At 47.1% G+C, this 22,455-nt stretch overlaps 5 protein-coding genes across 5 annotated transcripts in view; 4 read left to right on the top strand and 1 right to left on the bottom strand.

Annotated features, from left to right (window-relative positions):
• Positions 1–407: 407 nt before the first annotated feature.
• On the bottom strand, positions 408–2,193 carry LOC128721138 (uncharacterized). The gene is made up of 2 exons (XM_053814861.1): positions 2,107–2,193; positions 408–1,841 (listed from the first exon to the last, which is right to left on the bottom strand). Exons 1-2 carry the CDS (start codon positions 2,191–2,193, stop codon positions 408–410), a joined length of 1,521 nt encoding a protein of 506 aa, XP_053670836.1.
• Positions 2,194–3,318: 1,125 nt separating this feature from the next.
• On the top strand, positions 3,319–8,331 carry LOC128730583 (glutamate--cysteine ligase regulatory subunit). The gene is made up of 3 exons (XM_053823656.1): positions 3,319–3,644; positions 6,715–7,315; positions 7,384–8,331. Exons 1-3 carry the CDS (start codon positions 3,540–3,542, stop codon positions 7,524–7,526), a joined length of 849 nt encoding a protein of 282 aa, XP_053679631.1. The 5' UTR covers positions 3,319–3,539; the 3' UTR covers positions 7,527–8,331.
• Positions 8,332–17,296: 8,965 nt separating this feature from the next.
• On the top strand, positions 17,297–18,641 carry LOC128728952 (chymotrypsinogen A-like). The gene is made up of 4 exons (XM_053822606.1): positions 17,297–17,548; positions 17,612–17,889; positions 17,967–18,247; positions 18,313–18,641. The coding sequence occupies exons 1-4, from the start codon at positions 17,297–17,299 to the stop codon at positions 18,639–18,641; spliced, it is 1,140 nt and encodes a 379-aa protein (XP_053678581.1).
• An 806-nt stretch (positions 18,642–19,447) lies between these two features.
• Positions 19,448–20,760, top strand: LOC128731764 (CLIP domain-containing serine protease B4-like). The gene is made up of 3 exons (XM_053824905.1): positions 19,448–19,836; positions 19,913–20,187; positions 20,259–20,760. Exons 1-3 carry the CDS (start codon positions 19,580–19,582, stop codon positions 20,582–20,584), a joined length of 858 nt encoding a protein of 285 aa, XP_053680880.1. The 5' UTR covers positions 19,448–19,579; the 3' UTR covers positions 20,585–20,760.
• Positions 20,761–21,821: 1,061 nt separating this feature from the next.
• The window catches only part of LOC128730914 (putative transcription factor SOX-15), a 45,087-nt gene continuing 44,453 nt past the window's right edge, over positions 21,822–22,455 (top strand). Inside the window, exon 1 of the mRNA XM_053824004.1 lies at positions 21,822–21,865. Within this exon, the coding sequence (XP_053679979.1) occupies positions 21,822–21,865 (44 nt within the window). The remainder of the gene's footprint in view (positions 21,866–22,455) is intronic.

The raw sequence follows: 22,455 nt of genomic DNA, 5'->3' as shown, positions 1-22,455 counted from the left end.
ATTTAATCCCACAAATAAACATCCAAGCGTAGTGCATACACTGCTGCATTTTTGATGCATCGTGTGTGATTTGATCTTTTTTAATTTTAAATCAAATATTATCACTCTTTATATGTGTCCACTTTTAATATTACATTAATTTAATAGTACAGTAAAGTCTAATGATATTCACAAGTACTACATACAAATAGATATAAACGCGTATAAATTAGATACATACCATGCAGTGAAGTAGTAAGAGCCCATGCAATTTAACGGTTTTCCTGAAAGGGTCTCACGTTTTACTATACAAAGTAATCGATAAATTTTAAACTTAGAAAAGCAATAATTTATTTAAACGATTTCAATTGCATATTTTAGATAATGTAACATAACAAACTTAGTAGCTCAACACTACACGCTACATTCTACTTTTTGCTAATATATGATGCACTGGAGGATCGCTGGATGAGACCAATACCGCATGCTGAACGGCCAGATGGTACCGGTTTCGCGAGGGTCTTTGGGGAGGAACTGGGAACGCTCGGTGGCAATAATTTCCGTTGGTTGGTTTGTTGCGCCGTGAAAGCTGGAGTTGGTTTCTTTAAACTTCCTGGAGGTTGTAGCTGACGTGTCGTGACCACCGGTCCTGTGGCCATCGCCGAAATAACCTTTCGCAAAGCAGTTACGGGTTGTGTATGTAACTTGGTGGGTCGAGGAGTGTCCGGACGACCTAAAAGATTGAGAACGGGCAGCCGTGGTGTAGAAGGCTGGGAAGAAGTAGATGATGTACTTTTCTTCGTGCCAGCTGGGGTGGGAGGGCGTCTTTGTTCGATGCTTAACAGCGAGCTGGAACGGGTTTGTGCAAATTTCGGTGTTCCTAGGCCTTTGCGCGTCCCAGCGGTAGTGTTTCGAGGTGTAGCGCTTTGCGTGGAAACACGCGAAATGTCCTGCGTAGTGTTGAGCTTCATCAGCATCAGAGCCATATCGATTTGATTGCGCGCTTGCTGTAGATAATTGATAACGTTAAGATCTCGATCGTGATGGCATTCTGCTGCTTCGAGTGGCACCTGTGCCGGTTTTTCGTTGGGACTGGAGGTGATGAGAGTTTTCATCGCCTCAAACGCATTATCGTCCGTTGTACTAGCATGCGACTGTGGACTATGGATTGCATCTACTATCGGCATGTTTGTGGTATTCTCCGATGTCCCTAGCTCGTGCGTTTTGTTGTTGATACCCACGCTCTCACAGGATGTATTTGACCTAGAATCCACCTGCATTTCATAGGGTTTATGACATGAATCGCTCTCCGGCATTGGAGCATCCTTAGACACTACATTGGTTCGTTCGATTTCTTCAGTAGCACGTGCTGACGATTTACCTTCAGCCGGGGGCGTCGAAAATGGGTTCCGAATTGTCAGCCCTGGGCTGATGACGCTCACCTTCGCCCGTGGTGATTTTAAAGGCGAGTGTAACATCAACCGCTCTTTCTCTTCCTTCACCTGACGAATGCTGGCTTCATAGAAGTCTAGCAAGTTCGAGAGCATTGCTTTCGAGACGAGAGCACAGCTTTCCGATACATCGGGCAGCAGGTTGGAGGAGGTGTTGTTCTTAAATTTTGAAAACACCTTTGGACCTGTTGCTTGCACCTCCCAGAAGGCGCTTTCGCGCTCGGTCTTTTCGGGACAGCTGCAACGCAGCAGATCGTAGCTCATTTCGGCTCGCATGCCGGACTTGTTGCATTTGATTGCAATTGTTAGGTTGTCGTTGGTGCTTTTTTCTCCATCAAAGTCCAGGTACTGCAAGCGCAAACCCATCGATTTCAGCAAAAGCGTCAATTTGATTACGTCAATGTCCAGAGGCTGAAAAAGAGAGAATCGGATGGCCGTTTGTAGCGGGTATGCACGATTCCAAAACTGGTGTGTAGGGGATAATGAATAGGCCTGTACATCGCCACCCGTTTTGGTAGCTACTGTTCAAAGCCAGAATACTAATGAGCGGTACTAACACTTTGCACATGAGCCCAGGGGATTTAGGGGCGATATTAAAATGCATCACGTTACCAATGTTAGATAAATATAGATAAATTTTTAAAGATTTTAATAAAAATATTAACATTTTACTTACATCTGAACGTTCTAGATCGGTTCCCTTTAGTTGCACCTCAATCCACCTGTTGATTAGGTCAGGTAACTTAACGTTGCTCGTCGCCATTGTCTTTTATTCGTCACGCCAAAGAATTGCACTTACTAGATTCAACAAACAGAGCTACTTTTATCTTGCTATGAACAAACGAACAAACATAGGTAGTTGACCACTGTCAACCGTCGGTAGCCAAAAGGCAACGGTAGATCGAACTGATTGTCCGTAGAAAAATTTTAGTGCAAAGCAAAACTAAAATTGCTCATTCGTACAAAGAGTCAATGCACTTCTCATTCGCAAGCTCCAGGGAACAGCGAACAGAAGCAACTACTTGGATCGTTACCAACGGCGAATGAACCAAAAACAAATTACGTTTCGTTAGCAATTTGTCGGAGCGGATGCGAACACGTGTGTAGGTGTATCCGTTAGCCGTGTAACGAATATTATGTCGAAACAGATTGTTTGTCCTTACGAAATATTATCGTTACTACTAATACTACTGTTTATGCTACTATTCGGGCAAGTATGCACGTAGTACTACCTCGTGTACTAGCTGTGTAGTACTAGCACGTTGAATGCTGCTATTTCAATTGAACAGAAAATTAATACATAAAGAAAATACATAAGATATCTGAAGTGGTACAATTACATTTGAATATTGTATAAATCTATATTTTAATTGGTAAAAGTGAAGAAATATTTCAAATTTTCATAAAAAAAATGGAAAGATATACCTCTGCCTTGAAAGAGTTGAAGTGTGATAGCTCGTACTATAAACATTGGGCAGGATTGTCAAATCGAACCTGTTTCCCTACGACTGACAACATTAGATTGTTTACTTTGAGAGACTGCGAAATTATTTCAAAAACACGTTTCAAATTGCCTATTGTACAATATATGCCAATTCTATGGCATTTGTGCTCAAGTATTAAGCTAATCATTTCCACAAACGATCTGCTACACGATCCATTCCAATCGAAAAGGACATCGAAACGTGGGGGTTATAGCGTGTCTCGTTTTTGGCTGCGCCCCTTCAACGAAGTTCAACAGCTGGCATTCTTTTATAGTGGCAGACGAATATATCTCGTGGCTTCCAGATAAGGTGGTGTCCTCCCCATTCCGTACCTAATCGCAGTCAAACGTATCAGTTTTCACGCTACTGGTCAGGTTGTTGGGTGCAGTCGTGCATTGCGTGTGTGGACTTGAACACGAGTGGCTGCCTGCGATCATTGGTCAAGGTCGTTCAAATCGATGTGTGATTGATTAGTCAGGTCTAGAGTAAATTCCTGATTTTTACTGCCAACTAAACAGTGGACGGATACCCAACATTGTGGCCGTGTTTGGGGCAATCGTAAAAAAGGCTAGTGAGTGAAAAGCAAAAATTAAAGCGAACTGTAGATAAACAACTGGCAAGCAACATGTTGTCGCATTTGTTAAAAGATGCCAGCGTGATCGTCAGCACCGGCAACGTACTGAATGTGAGCGAATTGCGCAAGAAGGCCGGCCAGAAACCAACTGATGAGGTAAGGAAAAGTGGTGTAATTTGAGCTGCCCCAAGTCTTGCCCCTAGGCAGGCGAACTTATTTATTTCACTCATTGGTGTAAATATTTATCCTTCAACTCGGCGGAATGTTTCTCCGTCCGATCACACGGTGGGCAAGGCGGCGTTTCAGCTTACAGTTCGATTAGGCCACCTGGATTGAACACACTACCCTGATTACATCCTGATAAATTTTTGGCGCAAACATAAATCACCCTGGTAACGTCTTGGTGGTTTGTTCTTGTAACGTCCAAGCAATCGGGTCTTTTGTTAGTTTGCATCACATCAATCGATTTAAGAGCGATTGTTCCAGTCGTTTCGATTATTGAAATGATGACGTGCTAGTTATCGTACTACGCTATCAGTTGTATGTTTGCTTGCACCAACAAACGGTATGTGTAGTGTTTTTTAAATGATAAAACCTCACCATGTATCTTGCATACTGTGCCATTTATACTGTTTTTTTATAATAGCCTTTATGCCGAGGTGTGATTTCCAGTGCTTCATGCATATATGCAACAATTTCCGTAATTCCATTCTCAAGGCCATTCATGGCTTCGCTCTCCATGACTTCTCGTTTAAAATTAAAAGAACATCGCATTCACGATGAGTTGCAGGAAATGGTCCGATGGTCAGCGTAAGGATGAGTCAAGGCGATGATGTCATAGAGTGTTGCTATCATTAGAGAGATTCGTATCACTTTCTAGAATATGATCGCGATATTTCATTCGATTGCGTCAATTGCGGTTAAGTCAATTACTAGCGTGTGCAAATGTTTAATTCTTGCCACAGTGCCTTCGAAATTAAAAAACCTCTGTTAAGAAAAATATGCTCTACTTTTCGAAGGTTATAACGTTTGTTTTCTGCGAACATCAGCAAGCTAACAATTTGAACCGGAAGAAAGCGCTTCGATGTAATGTTGCGACAAGTGTTTCACGAAGAACGGATGTAAAGAAAATTTCTTTACAATCCTTTTCCTGAATAGAACCCTACTCCCTGTCTATGTGATGCAATTTTCCTTCTAGCCACATCCTGTGGTGCTGTTTGCAAGCCACTCGACTGCAAGCAACAAAAATCCTCTCGCAAGTGAGGCTCATGAATTGCAAATGCACCCGTATGCAGGCACGCCTCTCCCTGAAAGGAGTAAAAAGCCTTGTAAAGTGCATTCTTCATCCTTCGAATGCCTACGGCGTAACATAATGGCCAGCAAGGGGTTGTTGCATCGGCAGCACCTAGAGCTCCCCAGACGACAGAATGGTTACGTGGAAAAGAGCTGATGCAGCAAGCGTTTTGAATGCAAGGCTATTTATACTGCACAAGTCACATGGAAATGGAACGAAGGCACCGTACGGATAGGTGACATTGAGATAACGAATGTCGAGTATGCGGTATGATAAGATCGCACACACCGCGGGAGCTTTAAACTGACGCGGAAAATTCACCGGACGGTAATGCGATTTCCACCTCGTTGTATCTGCTCTGTGACTTGCATTGAAAAACGAGACAGATTCAATTGGTTAGACCTGTTAGACCGGTGCTTTCTAAGCACTTAAATATGTTTGCTTTTTCAAAGGAAAAAACCTCACATTGCTTCTAACGTACTCCGCTAACGCATTCTGGGACCGTCCGTTCCGTTTAGCCGTCAAAAATACTTCACGCGCTTGAGAAGAATTTGAGAAATATGTGTCAGCGGGTTATGGATGGAACTCCTCGGGAAAACCCAGTGGAAACGCGGTGATGGCGACGTTTCATCCGCAAGATTGACTGGCAGCTTGTAGCACATGGGGAAGAGAGATTTTTCTTCTTCTCGGATCGTCACTCGGTACACATTTCTACACTTAAACGAGAACATAGGAAATTGAGAGGAAATAATTATGTCACGCCAGCAGCAGAGACAGCTCACATTGTCGTCCCGTTTGGGGTGTGTGGGGTTATTTAAAAATAAAAGAACGATGCGACGGAACTGCTGCCGTTCAAGAGCGATTCCTCCCAGGCGCCGGCATTGTCTTAGGGGTGCATTTGACCAAAAAGTGTCTACCACACGCGGGTCGAATTAGAAACCGAGGCGATAACAAGCGGAAGGTCAGCTCAGGGTCGGTGAGATTTGTTTAAGCAAGCTATCTCGAGCCCTCCTCGATCGTGAAATGACGCATTTTTTGCTGATTCGATTGATGATGATTCGGAAGTACGCATTGAGGGGAATAAAACGATATAAATTTAGACGCAGATGCATGGAAAAATTCGATCCTGATGCTTCTCAAGTGGCAAAGGTCAATGAGGGATTTTTTTTGTCAAACTATTTTTAATACTTCCTTCTAGCGTGAGGCATTTACGACGGGCAAAGAGCAAACGGGATGATCATAAATCCCCATAAGAACTCGATTCCGGTGAGTTAACGTTTAACCATTGGCATCGAACCGTCGAACGTCGAGTAATTGCTGTGTTTTCTGCTCAAATCCGGCTGCTTATGGTGTTTTTTCTTCTTTCCTGCCAACCAGAGGGTCGTTTGCATTTTCGCTACACCGTCCCTTGGCCCTGGTACCTGCAAATGATATTTGATCTTTTTCGCATGTCGAGGCATGTTTTTCGCGCGTGTCACACACGAACAAGCCCCAGGATCGGTGCGGTGCAATGCCATTTGGAAATTACACGTACCCGTTCGTCAGGTTTTCCCTTACTTTGCCCTCATCCCTGAGTATGGTACCATTGGAACCTTTTTTTGTTGGTTTAGCGATTCAAAATAGCTTTTAATGATTTAAAATAGCATTAAAAACCGATCAATCAGTGGCTAATGATTGCTGGGGTGTGTGTTTTCAATAATTTTTAATGAGAGGGGCCGGACCAATGGGAATTTGTTTAATAATTGTGCGAAGAAACCGCAATCGCTGCCGTTTTAGTTTACTTCGTTTATTTATATCGCTTTTCTTCGTTCTGCTCAACCGGAAGCTTTGCTATTGGCAGTGTTGGGCGTTTTGCCAAAACGTTTGCTGGATTAAATGCCACACTGGCCACTAAACCACGTGCGCGTCTCTTTCTATTTCTTTCCATTGCAGCTGACGGACTGTCTGCGTTCGACGTTCGGAGAAGCGGAAGTGGCCGATCTGCTGCCAAACCGTCGTCTAATCACACGCCGTAATAACGATCTTCTCGAGAAGGTGCGTGAACATCCCCGAGCGGACATCAAAATTGGGGCGAAGATTTTCCTGAATCGCTTTTCCGAGCCGGCACTAACGGAGGCGGTTGATAAGCTGTTCGAGACGCTGAACGTGTCGTATCTGGATAATCTTATCCTCGCGTACCATCCGGCGGGAACGGCTGAGACGAACGGAGCGGAAGCGAACGGTGAGGAAGAGGATGATCAGGGTGCGGAGGTGAAGGAGGGCGTCATCGAGTGGGCCGTCGGAAGTGACAATGCCGTGGGCAATCTGAAGAAACTGTGGGCGATCCTGGAGCGATTCTCGACTGATGGGAAAATCGGCCAGCTTGGCATTGCTGATTTGGACGCCAATTCGTTGAAGGAGCTGTACGATGGTTCGACCGTACATCCGTCGATAGCGCAGATCAATCTGGCCGCGTGCTGTGTCGTGCCACCTCAGCTGCAAGCGTACTGCAATCAGAATGAAATTCAGCTTCTAACACACAGCGACCCACAAGGTGAGAGAAACACTCACAAAGCGGTTGTTAATGCAGTTGATAATACATTTTTGGGTTTCTGGTTTTAGAACTCCTACCGCGAGACGTCCTAAACGAGCTGGAATTGGGCAGTTATGGTGCAGGATGGACGTCCCGTTACCAGGTGCACATTAAATGTCGCGGTGTCTTGGCGGCCAAAGGATTTATCGTCAGTCTCGAGCGATCGAATTGAGCGATCGTGCCGCGATTGCCGCAACCGATTTCCATTCCGCGGTACCCCAGCCGTAGCACGGCACCGATCGACGACACTGCGGGACAGTTAACTCTTTCATCGAGATGCACACCACCGGCAAAGGCACCAACCCGGCCAGGTACCGCTACCGCTGACAGCATTTCGGCCGCGTATGACGAGTCATTTCCCGTCGAAGGATCATCCTATATTGATGATCGCGGACGTTTCACGTTGGCATTCAGGGCGAGAGAGAGGGGGAGATGAGGAAAGAAGACGAGAGATGGATGGAGAGAGAGAGAGAAAGAGAGTGTGTATCCTGCTGGGGGTTTTCACAGATGTTAGCCGTTTTCTACAAACTTAACAAAGCAACAAATGCACTTAACAACATTCGATGTTAACAGTAGTGTAAGCGAGAGATCATTGGGTAGATCCTGCAAAAACGAGAGAGAGAGAGAGATCGAAAGAATGGGAGGCTTGGGGGTGATGGAGCTCCCGATTCGATAGGGTGAGATTTAGTTGTGTAGTAGAATAAAAAAAAGACATGAACGCTTGACCTTAGGCACCAGGTAGGAGGTAGAACGCTAGCGCGCCTTTTCTTTCCGCAGGATCGAGGCCTTTTTCCCAGGGATGCGAGGATCGCGAGTATCGTATTGAGCGCACCACTCGAGAATGTTTCCGTAGTTTTGTATCGCTTTTACGACTATTGATTATTTCTATTACTGTTAGAGAATGGTGACTGCGGCTGCCCAGCTGCGGAAAATGGATGTTTGAAACATCAACACGGTGGTGTTATGTTATTGCTTTCTAATAATTCAATTGCTCTATGAAATTTATATCATATATAAATCTTTCGTAACAACTGAGACAATTTTCAAAATTTGAAAAAAAAAAAAACACCATACCGCTTTTCCAGGTGCACCTAATTGCATGCACTGCACTGTAGCTGCTAACTGAAAAAGCAATGGCGTCGAATGGAGCACGGAGTGCTAGATGTCTGATCGATGTTTAATTTCGCATAAAACTGCTCTTCAAAAACCCGAACATCGAAACCAATTCTATCCGCTTCTGCTTTATACAGCCTGTTGTTGTCGTATGCTTTCTTTCCGTGCTTTCGGAGAGATGTCTCGGACGGGAGCCAAACTCGCCGCCATGCTGGCAGCATCAAATGGGACTAATAAATCCCTAAAAGAACTCCACTGCCACCGAGCGCGAGAGTGTTGCACGAAAAAGGGTCCATGCGGTGGAGGTCAAAAGCATGCTGAATTATTTATTGAACTGGCGCTGAAGCCACCGGTCGCGGTATTGGCAGGATTCGTTCACTGCGTTCTGGCAGTCGCTTCTTCGACGCTTTCGACGTTTCAAACTGCGGGACGAACAAATTCCGACCAACTGCACAAGCTCGCCCACCGAAACGGCGGTAAAGGGCAAGGGCGTGGATGGATCAGAACGTAGCGAAGGATATGATATACGCTTCATTCATTCGCCAAGCCCATTCATCAAACCGGTACCGGGTTGGCTTTGATTTTCCGGGATCGGGAACACCGGGACAGCTTTGTGGGACCGTTCCGGTCTCCTGGCAGTTGGTGACATGCGGTGCGGTTCTTATTCAAATTTTCTGCCTCACAGCGTCTTATGATGAACGCCGGCTTTTGACGTGCATTTAGCTCCCTTTAATGTCGAATGTTGGAACTCGCGAAGGCAGAACCACGCGGTGTGTAATAAAATATGAATTTCCACCCTGACGTTTGATGAGATTTATGAACGTTCAATCCCCAGACCCAAGTGTGGTTCGACAGTGGTTAAATTATTGAGTTTCCAATCCATCGGGAGAGGGCAGAATTCGTCAGAAACGCTTTCCGTGGTTGAGTGAACCTTGGAAAAAAGCTCGATCATCGATTCAAGACTCTTGCAGGTTTGAATACTTCACCTGATCTTATAATTACCTACCCATAAACCACACAAGCCCATTCGGAGAGCCTTATGTAAATAAGAGAACCGAAATAAGTCCCCTTCTTTTTGCCGTTGACCTCTGCGAGCTAATCTGCCATCTTCCTGGGGCTCATTCCAGCGCGAGTAACGCAAAGAAAGTCTCGTTAATAGACGCTTATTAAATTATGCTCCCACTCCGTTCATCCCTCAAAAACCCTATCAAGATGCGCTGGTTGTGGCCCTTTCCGGGACGGCAATTTCGGTGCACTATGGGTTTTGTGTGTATGTGTGTGTGTCCTGGTTCAGGTCGTTCTCCTTGCGTTTATCAGCATCTTCCCCAGGCGCCAGTCGGACCACAAGACGACCACCATCCGTCGATCCGTCACGGTTACGCGTGCTCCTTTCGCGAGGATCCACGGCGTCAAAAAGGGCCAACGTGCGCTCTTAAGCTGCCCCGAAGGTTCCCAACAGCTCCGCCCTCCCCATCCACGGATCGGTGCAATCTTGATGAGTTTAAGCGAGCGTCCTTTTCCCGGCACTCGATCCTTTCGCGAGCCGCAATAGAGTCGTTACGAGGATCTCGGCCGGCGGGCTCACGCGCACGAGATTCCGCACCGAGTCCGGTTCGAGTAAACAAAGTAATTATTTTATATCCGATTGACCGGCGTCGATAATCGGCCACGGCGGAGGGTGCGGTTTAAAAAAATTTAATGGAACGGTTTTCATCCCCCGATTTTCCTTGGGGAGGTTTTTTTTTTCTGCCTTCGCTCAATGGGCAGGGCTTCGTTGAGGGTTTTCACCCTCCCCAAACGATAACGCTATCGGAAACGAGCTGAAACTTCCTGAAGGAATAAGAGTAAAGAGAGAGCGAGAGAGAGAGTGAGCGAGAAGGCAAGCTCACCCACGGAAAGCCACCCACACGGTCGGTTTGAGATGCCAGCACGCCCAATCGATGTGGAACCTGTGGCTATCTCACCCGTTCGATCGGTTTACCCTTAACGGCTTACGTTGGGGGTAATTTAGACGAGCATATCGTTCGTTTGAGAATCAGCAAGCCACCCTGAGAACTACAGCGCCCACTTGAGCTTGTGTCCCCAGCCTTGCACCTGCAGGCGATGGAATTATGAAACGTGCTGTTAATTAATTTATAATGAAGCGAAAATGCCTGCACGCACCCAGTCACCCGCGTTGGGGATGCAACGGGCTATTCCGGGGGCCACTTTCACCAGAGGGTTTGGATTAATCTCACGGTCGTCGCGTTGTCCGAACGGGGCGTTAATCATCGACGAACGGCTTGGTGGTTCGCACAGGAATTTCGCAACGGAACTGGGGAGAGGGATTAATCATCGCCTTGCGGTTCGATGAGTCGCGCCCATGTTTGGCAGGACATGGCCATCGTACGGGGGAATATAATGCCGATCCGGAGTCGTTTGGCGTGATCGGCATGCGAATGTTACTGCCGGGATGCCGATTGCGCCCTCCGCAAAAGGGGCCGATGGGCGGAAATCCCTGCATCGGACGGGTGAGATGGAGTGTGCGTGTGTTTGTCATTTCCTTTCCGGAGAATCCAGGTCGCACCTTGAAGAAGCACGTCGCGATGTGGAACGCGGAGGTCTGATGGTCCCGAGGATGGGCTGAAATTATGAGTGATGTGGTACTGGTACGGTAATTGTGAGCTGGTTGGGTTCTAATTCTTTTGCCGTTTTGCGAGCGTGGAATTTCGAGCTGGATTGGGTCAATTAATTAGAAGTTGTTAATTAATGGTAGCTATTTTCGATTGGTATGTGACGTACGTGAGCCAGTACGTGTTCAAAGAATATAGCGTTTGTTAGATTAACTGATAGCACAGTTATGGCACACATCGCAATTGCCAGCAAATATCTTTCACCGGTTCTGGATGAGGAGCTACATTGAATTGACGGTCACAAGATAATCTGAGCCACCTCTGGATAAAGGTTTTTTACTCTTCATATTTAATTATTTTAAGCTTAGAAACAATTTTTGTTTTAATTTATAATCTGTAGAAATATGTGCAGAATAATAGTCTATTACTTTTGATTTAGATAAATTATTAAACAAATTTATTACATCTGTTATGATGTTCAACTGCTCATAATTGTGGAGTTGTAGTATCATATATTCATACGCCTTTTTTTAATATATGCTTGTGTAAAGATATTAACAGACTTTGTTAAGCTAAAGAGAAGAGAAAATGGGAAATATAAAGATATAACCGAGTCAGCCCGGGATAAGGCTCACAGCGGCTGTTGGGAGGAAATGCCCTTCAGTTCAGAATCAATTACACAAACCTCAGTACGGCCTGGCCGTCCCTTCGTTTCGTTGCTTTACGAAAGACAAATTGTTTATTAAATCAAAAGGAAGGATTATCGAAAGGAATTTACTTATTGCAATACCATGAATTTCAACCTGTAAAGGATAGAAATATCCCTTGATTAATGGTTTTATAATCTGTAGTAGGCATTGGCACAAAATTTCGCCCCTCTTGATCTTATTTGTTGCAGAAAATAGCATGCCTTGGGCATCATTATTCAATTGACTTATGAAATCTAATCATTTCCGCCAACCTTTCCTACTTATTTCGCGTTAAATACCTCCATGCCCTTGATTGAGTGCATTTAAATCGCATTTCCTCCCGTTTTCAACACTGGTTTTCTTTTTGCTTTTGTTGCGACGTTTCACTTTAAATCCCTCGACCTCGACTCCTACCATTTGCCACAGCTTCCGGTCACGCGGTGTCAATCACCGCTACCGATTCTGCCCACAAAAGGTCGAAAGGTTACCAATACTTCGAAGGGTTTTACAGCTCCTCAACCGGTGAGGGTAAATCGTCCTGTGTCCTGTGACCGGCGAGTCACATCGGCAGGCTCCGTCTCAGGTTTCGCGTTCGACAGCATCTTGACATCTGGGACTGTAAATAAAAGCGACCAGGGAAAAAAAAAACTCTCCCCAGTTCCCATTGTCACGTGGTGTCCGCCATCAGACCAAAGCTTTCCCAGCCCATGGCTTCCGAGCGCACCGAATCATCGATTTCCCACTGTCCTGTTGCGCCGGCCAGGACGCTATCGATCTGGCATCTCTTGAGAATCCGATGCCGTCGTGTTCCCGCGTGCATACGTACGTAAAGAAATAAGGAGCTAGAGTGTGTGTGTGAGAGAGAGAAAGCAAACGAGTACAAGAAGAGTCCTTGCACTCGAGCTCGAGCTGATCCCGCTGTGTTCGACGGCAGCAGAACACGGATTCCCCTTTTGCCATCTTGGCAGGGATTTTCCTCGATCGATTTCCCGCCGTTCGGTGGCGTTTTTCCCCTTCGTATGCGCAAACACAAAAGACGGTACGCGCACCGCGGGGGAGAGTCCTTTTCGTCCTTCTACGTGCACGCGCGCGCGCGCGTTCGCCGATCGATCGAAGTGTACTTGGGCACGCACACAACCGCCGGTTCAGATTGATGTGCAGCAAGACCGAATTCCCTGCGGACCTCTGGCTGCCCTCCAGGGTCACATCCTTGCGCAGGACGAAAGAAGCGTTGCACACGGTGTGGTCTCGGGCCTTCGATACCGTTCCGCAAAGTCATAACGAAGAAAAACAGAAAAACAGCGAACAGGAATATGTCGAATCCCCGCCGGCGACCGGGCCGGTTCGCGGATTCGCCGCTGGAATTCACGACAGGACGCGGCCAGGACATGACTGTCGATTAGAGAGCGAAGTTATCCGCGCAGTTCCCCGTGTGAGCCGGGCCCGTGAGAAACTTCTGCCCTTATGAAGGAATCAATCTGCATTTGATGAACATCGAACCGCAGGGATGCTGGGCGGTATTTATGCTTCGCGCATAATTGGAACCATTCTCAAGAAAGTCGCGCTTTTATTTGCTTAGCTGATGGGATAATCTTTTTGTGTGTGCCGTGTTGCTTCCTCTGCTTCTTTAGCCCGCCATTCGTCAGCCGGCCTGTGTTCGGTTAATTGGTTGCTGGATGTTAGCTTTTTCGCGAGTTTTAGTGCGCGTTTCATCGAAACCATCCATTTCGAGCGCCACCGGGGGTCCATTAGAGGGCCAAACCACGGTTAAGCTAGTTCGCTGCCGAACCACCAGGAGGCTTTCGGGTTAAGGGCGTACAAAAAGCCGGCCATTCAGTAGTTTTTCCACCGGGACTTTTAAACCCGGATTGTACCATTTTCACGTTCACAAACAAAACAGCGTCTTTAAACGCAGCCTTGTCAACGTCGCTTTTGGTGTGTGAATGATTTGCATTAACGTCTTCCGCTCTCGCTCGCACCCAATGTCGTTGTGCTTGGTAATTGCCCTCTCGGGTGCGCAGCTTGGCCGATTTCACTTTCGAGGCCAACGCGCTCCTGGGCCGTGTTTGGAGCCCGTTCTTGCGCAACCGTAACCGTGCACCGGGGCGAAGGATTTACTCAAACAAACGGCCGACGGGTGGACAATTTTCCGCTCTGTAAATCCCCGAGACGCAGGGCTGCAGTTTTTTGTGCTTTTTCTTTAAGGCAAAAGCACCATTAGAGGGTGCACTTTTCTCGCCGGGGTGGGGGTTTAGTTTTTCGTGCTAAATTTCACTTTCGAGCGCACTTTTCCGCGGGAACACGTTCGGGTGGGTTGCATGTAACGACACATGCGGTGTTGTAATTTCCGTTCCACGGGCGAAGAACTTTCGCCGCGACCGGACTAACGACACCGTTTGTGGGGTCGATTTGGTAAAACAGAGGTTCCAAGGGAAAATGCCCTTAATTCAAATCGCATTGGTCAATTACGGTGGGGCCGTTTGGGGCGGTGGAAAATTCCACCCAAACAGAGTGAGACTTTCCATTTGTGTGGATTTAATTCACATTAATCTGGGGGCTCTTTAAGATAACTCTCAATTTGAGTGTGTGCAATTTTCAGGTGCTTTGCGAAACTATTCATTATTACCACAAAAAAGCTCCTCACGGAAGGTCAAATTCGGCTTTTTTAGGGGGGAACAAAACACATGCAAATTGCGTCATCAGTGTATGTTCCATTGGACTACTTTACCCCCTTTTGGAGCATGATTTTCTCTGCTCATGTCGCGATTTGAATATTGGATAATGCCGCCCAAATTCAGCCTTGCAAGAGCGGTTCATGTGCTCCGTGTGAGCTGTGTCTTTTTTTTCCTCACTCTACTTAGAGGGTCCCTTTCGGAAATCGGCTGCACGCCACTTGGGTGGGGATAATTTGATGTTTTTTTTGCTCTCCCTCATCTCGTCTCTGGCGCTTAATTAGCGTGCGTCAACCTGAAAAGGGTGGAGAAAACCCACCAGTACCGTGCCCTAAGAAAGCCGTGCGTGCAGCAAGTGCAGGCGCACTCGGAAAATGCCGTACCGTTGCGCTTCGAAGCCGCGTGCGTGGCGTATCTGCGCGTGCAACAAAGTTACGCAAAGCGGAGCGTCGATTAATCACACGCAAGGTGGGTCGCGCGTACGCGTTCCTTGAGCGTTAGTTCACAACCAACGGTTGGGTTTGGGTGGTTGCTGGGTTTCGGTGAAGTTCACTGGTTTCGGAAGCGCTTTGGGAGGCCTGGAATGGTTGGGTCACCGGAATCTAGATCGAGTTTGGGCATTGGGTTAAGCCACGTGGACCGTAGCGACCGTTGGTTCTGTCCGCGCGGACCGCTGATGAGGCCGTTACGCAGCCGGGGTTTTAGATTTAATCGTGTAAAATGTCCATAGTTGGTTGGATGGGAAAAAAGGGAATCTTTCCTTTAACTTTGGAGCTTTCCGTTAGCTGAAAATTGTTGCCATTAAAGCATTTAGGAGGAACTATTAGCAGCTTATAATGTAAGCTTTTCTGTCGTACTTCGATTTATTTTTCGGGAAGGTTTCTGGCTTAACTGTGTACTTGAAGAAATTATTGATTATTCTTACATACATTAAAAAGCTCATTTTATAACATAAAAATCATCGTTTTAATGTCACAATAAGAAACCAGCAAATGATAATGCGTATTACTCAAAGAACGAATGTTAAATTGTTGCTATATATGATCCTTTAAAAATGGAACATTTCTTATGAAAGCGCTATGAAATCCAATACATTGTGTGATAAAACCCCACATCATGGCCTCGTCCAGCTTATTTTCTCTCAATCAGCTCGAGTGCGGAAGTTCAGATCAATGCATTTCCAAGCACATCCCAGCGCGATGCGCACGCGGATCAGATCAAAATCAACATAATGGACTCCTCGCAATGGCCGTAATCGATCAACGGTCGCGCCACGTGTCCGGGCATTTCCCGCTCGAGCCTAATGAATTACAGCCTGCCAACGCCCATCGACTCCGGGGCAGCTCCACGTGAACAGCAAAAACCCACCACGAATGGTACAACATTGCGCGATCGGATAAGCGCTTTAATTCTTTGCACATCCCGGCAAAAGGGCCGGAAGGGATAACCGATAATCCAGACCTGCTTACACACCCCCGAGCGATGGGATGCGATCGGTCGTTGCTGATAGGGCTGGAAAGGAGCCCTGGCAACTCTACCAGGTCGATCTACCAGAGCTCTTCAGCTCGAAGATCCGAGGTATCGACAAAGTCGACCACACGGCTGGTCGCCCTCGCTAGATCGCAAAAGGGCGCAGGATGGCCCAACGCATACAGGACCTGGGAGTGGCGCTAATGCGATACGATCGGAAGGCATATGAACATCTTCTTTTCGGGGTCTGGCGATCCTACTCGATGCGGTCCCGGGGAATGTGGCTTGCGAGTCCCTTGTGGAAGCCCTTCTAAAGGGCTAGCGTATCGCAGGTCAGTGAACCAGCCACGATGACGAGCGATCGATCGGAAGGCGACGAGACGACAGCGGATGTCGACGGATGCACATGTTACATGAATTTGGTGCGAGCGTCTCGTAAGGAAGTTCCCATCGCTTCTAATCTCCAGCTAAGCCAGGATGTCGCTCGTGGTGCGTGTCTTGCGCAAGGACGGTACGGAAATTAACCGCGAACTCGCTGCTGTGCCTTTCGTGTACTTTTGGGACGACACCTGTTGCATGATCCGTGGCTATCCGTTTTTTTGGGTGTCGATTCGTTCTTTTTTGTTAGTTTCTCTTTCGCTTTTAGTTTTATCCTTTTCATTGCTTTGCGCTACATTTTGAGGTGCTAAGAAAATTGTAAAGATCACCGATCACCGAGACCGTGGAGTTGGCACGTGGCTTTTTCGCACACCATCATCGGTACCTTCTCAGTGTGCGGTTTAGTTGATGGAGCGCAATTGGGTAATTGTATGAAAATTGTTGCCTTTTTAGGGGTGTTAATAATCCTTTATTTCCATACTCAAAAAGCTATGATGCTTTCTCTGTGTCTCTTTGCCGTAAATCTCCAGAGAATGACCTAAAAGGAATTGTTCTACTCCCTTTCATCACTTCGAACTCAATGCTACGTTCAAAGGGTGTGTGTATTAATAACATCAACTCGACGTCTTCCCATTCTCGCTGAGGGAATCCCCCTGTAAACGACTTGAAATGATAAGCAACAGACCGAACCATTCACCCAGCTGATGCAGTCGATCCAAGCAGCCGGTGTACATGGAAGGCGTTTGACATGTCCCTTTTTTACTACTCCCGTTTTGAGTGAATAATAATGCAAACCTAAACGCACGATTGATAACAAACATTCGGGTGGTGTGTTGTTCGAGTGTAGTGTCGACCTGTGGAAGAGAATCTGTTGGTTTTTTCTAGTTACGTATATTTAAACTGACGATTCTTTCGCTCGCCCTGTAAAGCCCTGTGTGTGGTTGTTCCTGTAATCGATCGCCGCGTTCGTGTGTGCATTTTTTGTTTGCGATCGAACAAACAAATACCATGATCGAGGCAGTGTTTTGGCAGGTTGTGATCGTTGCTCAAATCATTTGCTTACTCTCATCGCTGTGTCCTGTGGAAGCCAAGACTGTGCGTGTGGGAAATCGGTGCAAATCCTCGATAGGTTTGCCAGGACGATGCGTGCTCCTCGACCACTGTCCAAAATTGAAAGCAATGGAAGAGAAGACGTACCTAACTCGGGATGAGATTCATCTTTTAATTGGCGCTTCCGGAGCGTGTCCGAAAGAATCGGAGGTATGTCGAGTGCATTGTCAGGTGAAAGTTCCCCACAGCCAACGTCTTATTCTTGCTCCTTAGCAATACTGCTGTGTGGAAGAGGACATCCGCAGCACCACGATCAAACCAACCACAGATCATCCCCAATCGACGGAAAGGTTTATGGAACGTGATCACGTTGAATGTCTACAAGATCGGTTGGGCATCAGTGCTGAATCCATCGCCAGGTCCTCTCTAGATACCTCGTTCGGTGTATTTATCACCTATTCTAGCAGAGGCAGGTTTAGCAGATGCGTCGGAAGTCTGATCACACCCGAGTACGTCCTTACGGCGGCACACTGTGTGCGGAAATCAGGCGAGTAGGTCAATCTATCAATTTACAAACGCGTGCCTGCTATCATTATCTCTAATGTACGGGTTTTTGGGGTATTTTTAGTGTGGTGCTGTACGTGAACGCTCACGACGTCACACAGGATGACGACGGGCTTAAAGGTGACGTCGATCCAATTAACGTTCTCGAGGTAATTGTGCACGAAAAGTACAACACCACCAACCGGCAGCATGACATTGCTCTGGTGCGGCTGAATGGAAGTATTTCGCAGGGAAATTCGATCAGTGATCCAAAATCCATCTGTATCCCGATGGACCTGGAACACGATGAGACAGCCTCGGTGGGCCACACGTTAAGCTGTTTCGGGTGGGGTATTAACGCTAACAGTAGGTGTTGCCTTTACTTTTTTTCCCCTGTTGTGAATCAACTGATCGGTTTGGAAATGCTACAGGAACTCTCAGCAACAGAAAGCAGTGGATGACGTTGGAGCGGATATCCTTGGGGCTGTGTCAGGCAAGGATGGACTCGCTGAGGTTGGCACTCACTCGGAGGGTGAAGATCAGCGAACGCAACATCTGCACGATCACTATTACGGGACATGACGCTTTCGCAGGATACTCCGGTGGTCCACTCATGTACCGAAAGGATGGATCTTGGTTTTTGATTGGGCTTATTAGTTTCGGGGTCGGTACAACTAGCACCAGTTTCCCGGTGGTCTCGATCAACGTGCAGCAGTACACGAGCTGGATACTGGAGAACATTCTGAGGAGGAATGTCTGAACGCAGTGGATCTTAGATGATCGAGCACAATATATATCTGCTTTGTTATTTATAAATGATATTATTTAACATAGAACGATCATGCTAAATTGTAGGCGACCGATTAAAGATCACAAACATAAGTGTAGAGCATTATTTGCCAGGATCGAAAGAATCCAGTTGATGAAATTCGTCTCAATCATCAAAAGAAATCATCCAAAAAATTGAATACCATCGTTTCATCGTTCCTCCCTAGCCTTCGAAGGTTTACTGTTCCCGTAAAGGTTTACGGTTTGCTGATAATCGTATCAACGAACAGTAAGACCGCCTTGAGTTTGCCCTGATAACGGCGCAGATTGCGATTTTCTAGTCGCATTCTGGGCAGCATCCCGTCTGGGTGTTTTTTTTTCGATCGTTTGGTAAACCTTTTCGAACCGTATTTTGGTGAACAAATGTGTGCCAGAGGTGTGCGATGATTCGAGTAACATATTCAGTGTTGAGGTGGTCCATTGTATCGTTGCTGGTGCTTTTACCCCTTGCAAATGGGCAACGCGAGATTAATCAGCAGTGCATTCTAACGACAGGCAAATCGGGCCAGTGTGTTAGCTTGGATGGGTGTCCTGAGATTGCTGAGCTGGCGAAAAAGGACGTCCTGTACCCGTGGGAGACGCAAAGGATAAAGGCAGTGTTGACGGCGTGCGAAAACGACGAGTATTCCAACGCACCGATCGTACGTATGGGCGTCGTGTATGTGTGCTTTTTGATTGTGTGTTTCATATATGTTTGTGTGTGTATGTTTTTTGTTTGTTTTTATACTCGAGGTATGCTGTGAACCCCCGCGATCGTTAACTACTGAACGCGTGAGAGTAACGACTACTCCAACGAGACCTTCGACTACGACCACTACCACAACCAGGAGACCTATTCCAGTACGAATAACTACAGCTAGCACCACAACTATGCGCACTACTCGTATACCAACCACTCCCAGGTACGATCACTTCAAGGATGTCCTTCCGGAACGTTGCGGCATGGACACGCTAACGTTTAACGTGTTCTCCTCGGTGGAAGACGAGGATAACACGCACGTGTGGGTCGTGTTTCTCGAAATACGTCGTCCTAATCGTGCCAAAACCGGGCGCTGTGTCGGTACGCTCATCCACGAAAGCCTCGTCCTGACGGCGGCCCATTGTCTACACACACTAGCCGTGGAGCAGTGAGTATAACACCCACACTGGTTGTGGAGTCGAAAAAGGACACTAACGGAAGGCTATTTATGCGTTTGATCGTAGTCTGCGATTGTTCTTCGGTGTGTCCTTGATCAGCAAGCTGGAGGAGTGTCTGGACGATGAGGAGTGCCAGGAACGGAAGGCTTCCGAGTTCATCGTCCACCCTGACTACAACTCCCACACGCACCTGAACGACATTGCGCTTATCCGGCTGAGTGAACCGGTTGACACTTTGAATCACGTTTTGCCAGCGTGTCTTCCCTTGGATTACATCTTCGACGAGAGTCGATCGAGCGATACGCACGTAATCTCGCTCGGTTGGGGCGTGACGTATGGCGGTAGGTGCTCCGAGCAAGGATATCGGACTTTGGGACACATTTTGACAGCTGTTTTGTTTGCGTTTCCACAGGAGAGATGAGCGACTCAAAACGTATGGTGCAACTTCGCGTGATTTCGCTGGCTGAATGTAGTGAGCAGTTGAAGGAATCGCAACGCTTCAACGCCAGCATGATGTACAGTTTGATGTGCACGACCGGTGTCATTGCCGGTCAGGACGTGTGCCAGGGTGATTCAGGGGCGCCATTACTGCAGCTGCACGAGAACCGTTTCTTCGCAGTCGGAGTTGTCACGTTTGGACCTAAATGTGGTACAGGATCCGCACCAGGCGTCGCAATTCGGGTGTCCGAGTACGTGAATTGGATTCTAATGCACATGAAGCGGATCGGTGCAGGTTAGAAAAGGTCCAGATTGCACTCCAAGCAGCTTTGGATGTCCTGGCGCGTGCTCGAACCACTGAGACGCAGCCTAACCGCACCGTAATGTGATTATTTAGGTAGAAGAGTTACCCACAACATGACAATCGGCAGGATAGGAACGCTTGTAATAAAAATAAATAGTTCAATTAACATGCAGTCTGAATTTTAAGTCACATTTTAACACGTTTGCTCGATAAACAGAAAAACATGAAAGCTGTGCAAGCGAGACAGCACTACTGGTGGTGTGAGCAGGTCAGCGAGAATGAGTGCGCAAGAGAGCAGGCTATAGGTGAGCGGCATATGGTTGTGCTCTTTTTGCCTGTCGGTGAGTGATTTTCAGATGCACTTTTCTTTTTCACTTTAGCACACCTTTGCTCTCTCTCTCTCTCACACTATCGCAATGCCAAAGGAGCCCAGGTGTGCGTGAGTGACTTGAGCGCGCAGCTCATCACGCGGTACTCCGTTTACCTCGCTCTCACTAAGCATGCCGTCTTACTCTCACCAACGCACGTGAGCGAAACAGCTCACCCGCGAGCTCACCGGCTCACGCACACTGGCTTTGATGTGGTGCGTTTTATTCGAACCATTCGCGCAGCTCGCGAGAAGGGAATCATTGAGATTAATTCCCTCGATGGTGCAGGAGGTGTATTCGTCCAGTGCTCGCCCGTTCGTGTGTGTCGGAAGGATTTCGTTGCGCTAACAGCCGCAAATGGTACAGAAGGGATCGGACCTCTCGGCCTCTGCCGTCGTGTGTGGCGGGGAATTCCAGTGCGCATAAAGCGTGTTCAAGTTTCCCAGCTTTCGGGTTACGGTTTGCGAAAGTGTAGAAAAGCGTTTTCGAGAGTGATCACCTGCCGGAGATGGATGCATCCCGGGTGTGGGAGCATTCGGTGAAACAATAAAAGCGTATTCGCTCCTACAGTGGGTGAAGTCATCGGTGTATCAGTGCTAGTGACCTATCACTTCAACTGCAAAGAACGGAAGTGTTTCATCCTCGACGACGAGTGTACGAGAAAGCCTTCGAAGAAGTGCTGTAATATAATACATTTAAAGCGTCCGGATATTGATCCGTGTGTTGAAGAAAAGTGTGAGTGAGATTTCGAGCGTGCGCCTACAGAAATCAGTGTGTGAAAAGTGCAATTATCGAAGGAGCGAAAAGCTGCCAGAGTTTGGCAAAAGGCACAATCAGTTCGTACAGGAACTTGAGCGGCAGAACCATGGAGTCGGACGGAGAACGTGACGCCGGATACAACCACTACAAGTGAGTGCACACTTTCCCAACCGTTTGAACCCATTTTGAACCTACATAAATGACATAACCTAGCTGGGGTCTGTTTTGTCCCATTGCAAAAAAAAATCGCGAGTGTCAAAGAGCAGCCCGACAAAATGTTAATTCCGTTTCCGATCCGCTGATCACTTTGTGTTCACACCTGCAGCCGGTGCAACGAATCGGAGCGATCGCGAATATGCACTTCCGGATGCACGGCTTTAGGGGTGGGTGGAATTGAATGGCAGAAGGTTGTCCCATGATGATGGCATTCCTTTCCGGAGCTTAACTTCCTTTGGAAGGGGCGCTACATGGTTTCAGGTGGATTATTTTAAGCGCTAAAATGCCTCAAAACAAATCCCGTCGGTTGTTTTGCGAACACAAAATTGCCTCCCATCGCTGGCGCTCGCATAAAAGGGCTAGAGCGATAGGAATTCAACCATTTCACCCACCCAGACGACTCCATTAGCTGCGGGAAATAGATTCTAATGAATCATATTGGGATGCATTTATGGCCCGTAACGGACCGGGTACAACCGAGCGCCATTATCGTTCATAAAAATTAGTGCCGCAGCTTTACCGAG

The sequence above is a fragment of the Anopheles nili genome, chromosome 2, assembly GCF_943737925.1.
Source record: "Anopheles nili chromosome 2, idAnoNiliSN_F5_01, whole genome shotgun sequence".
NCBI lineage: Eukaryota > Metazoa > Arthropoda > Insecta > Diptera > Culicidae > Anopheles > Anopheles nili.
Note: the sequence above shows the minus strand (reverse complement) of the source record. Positions and strands in the feature narration are given on the sequence as shown.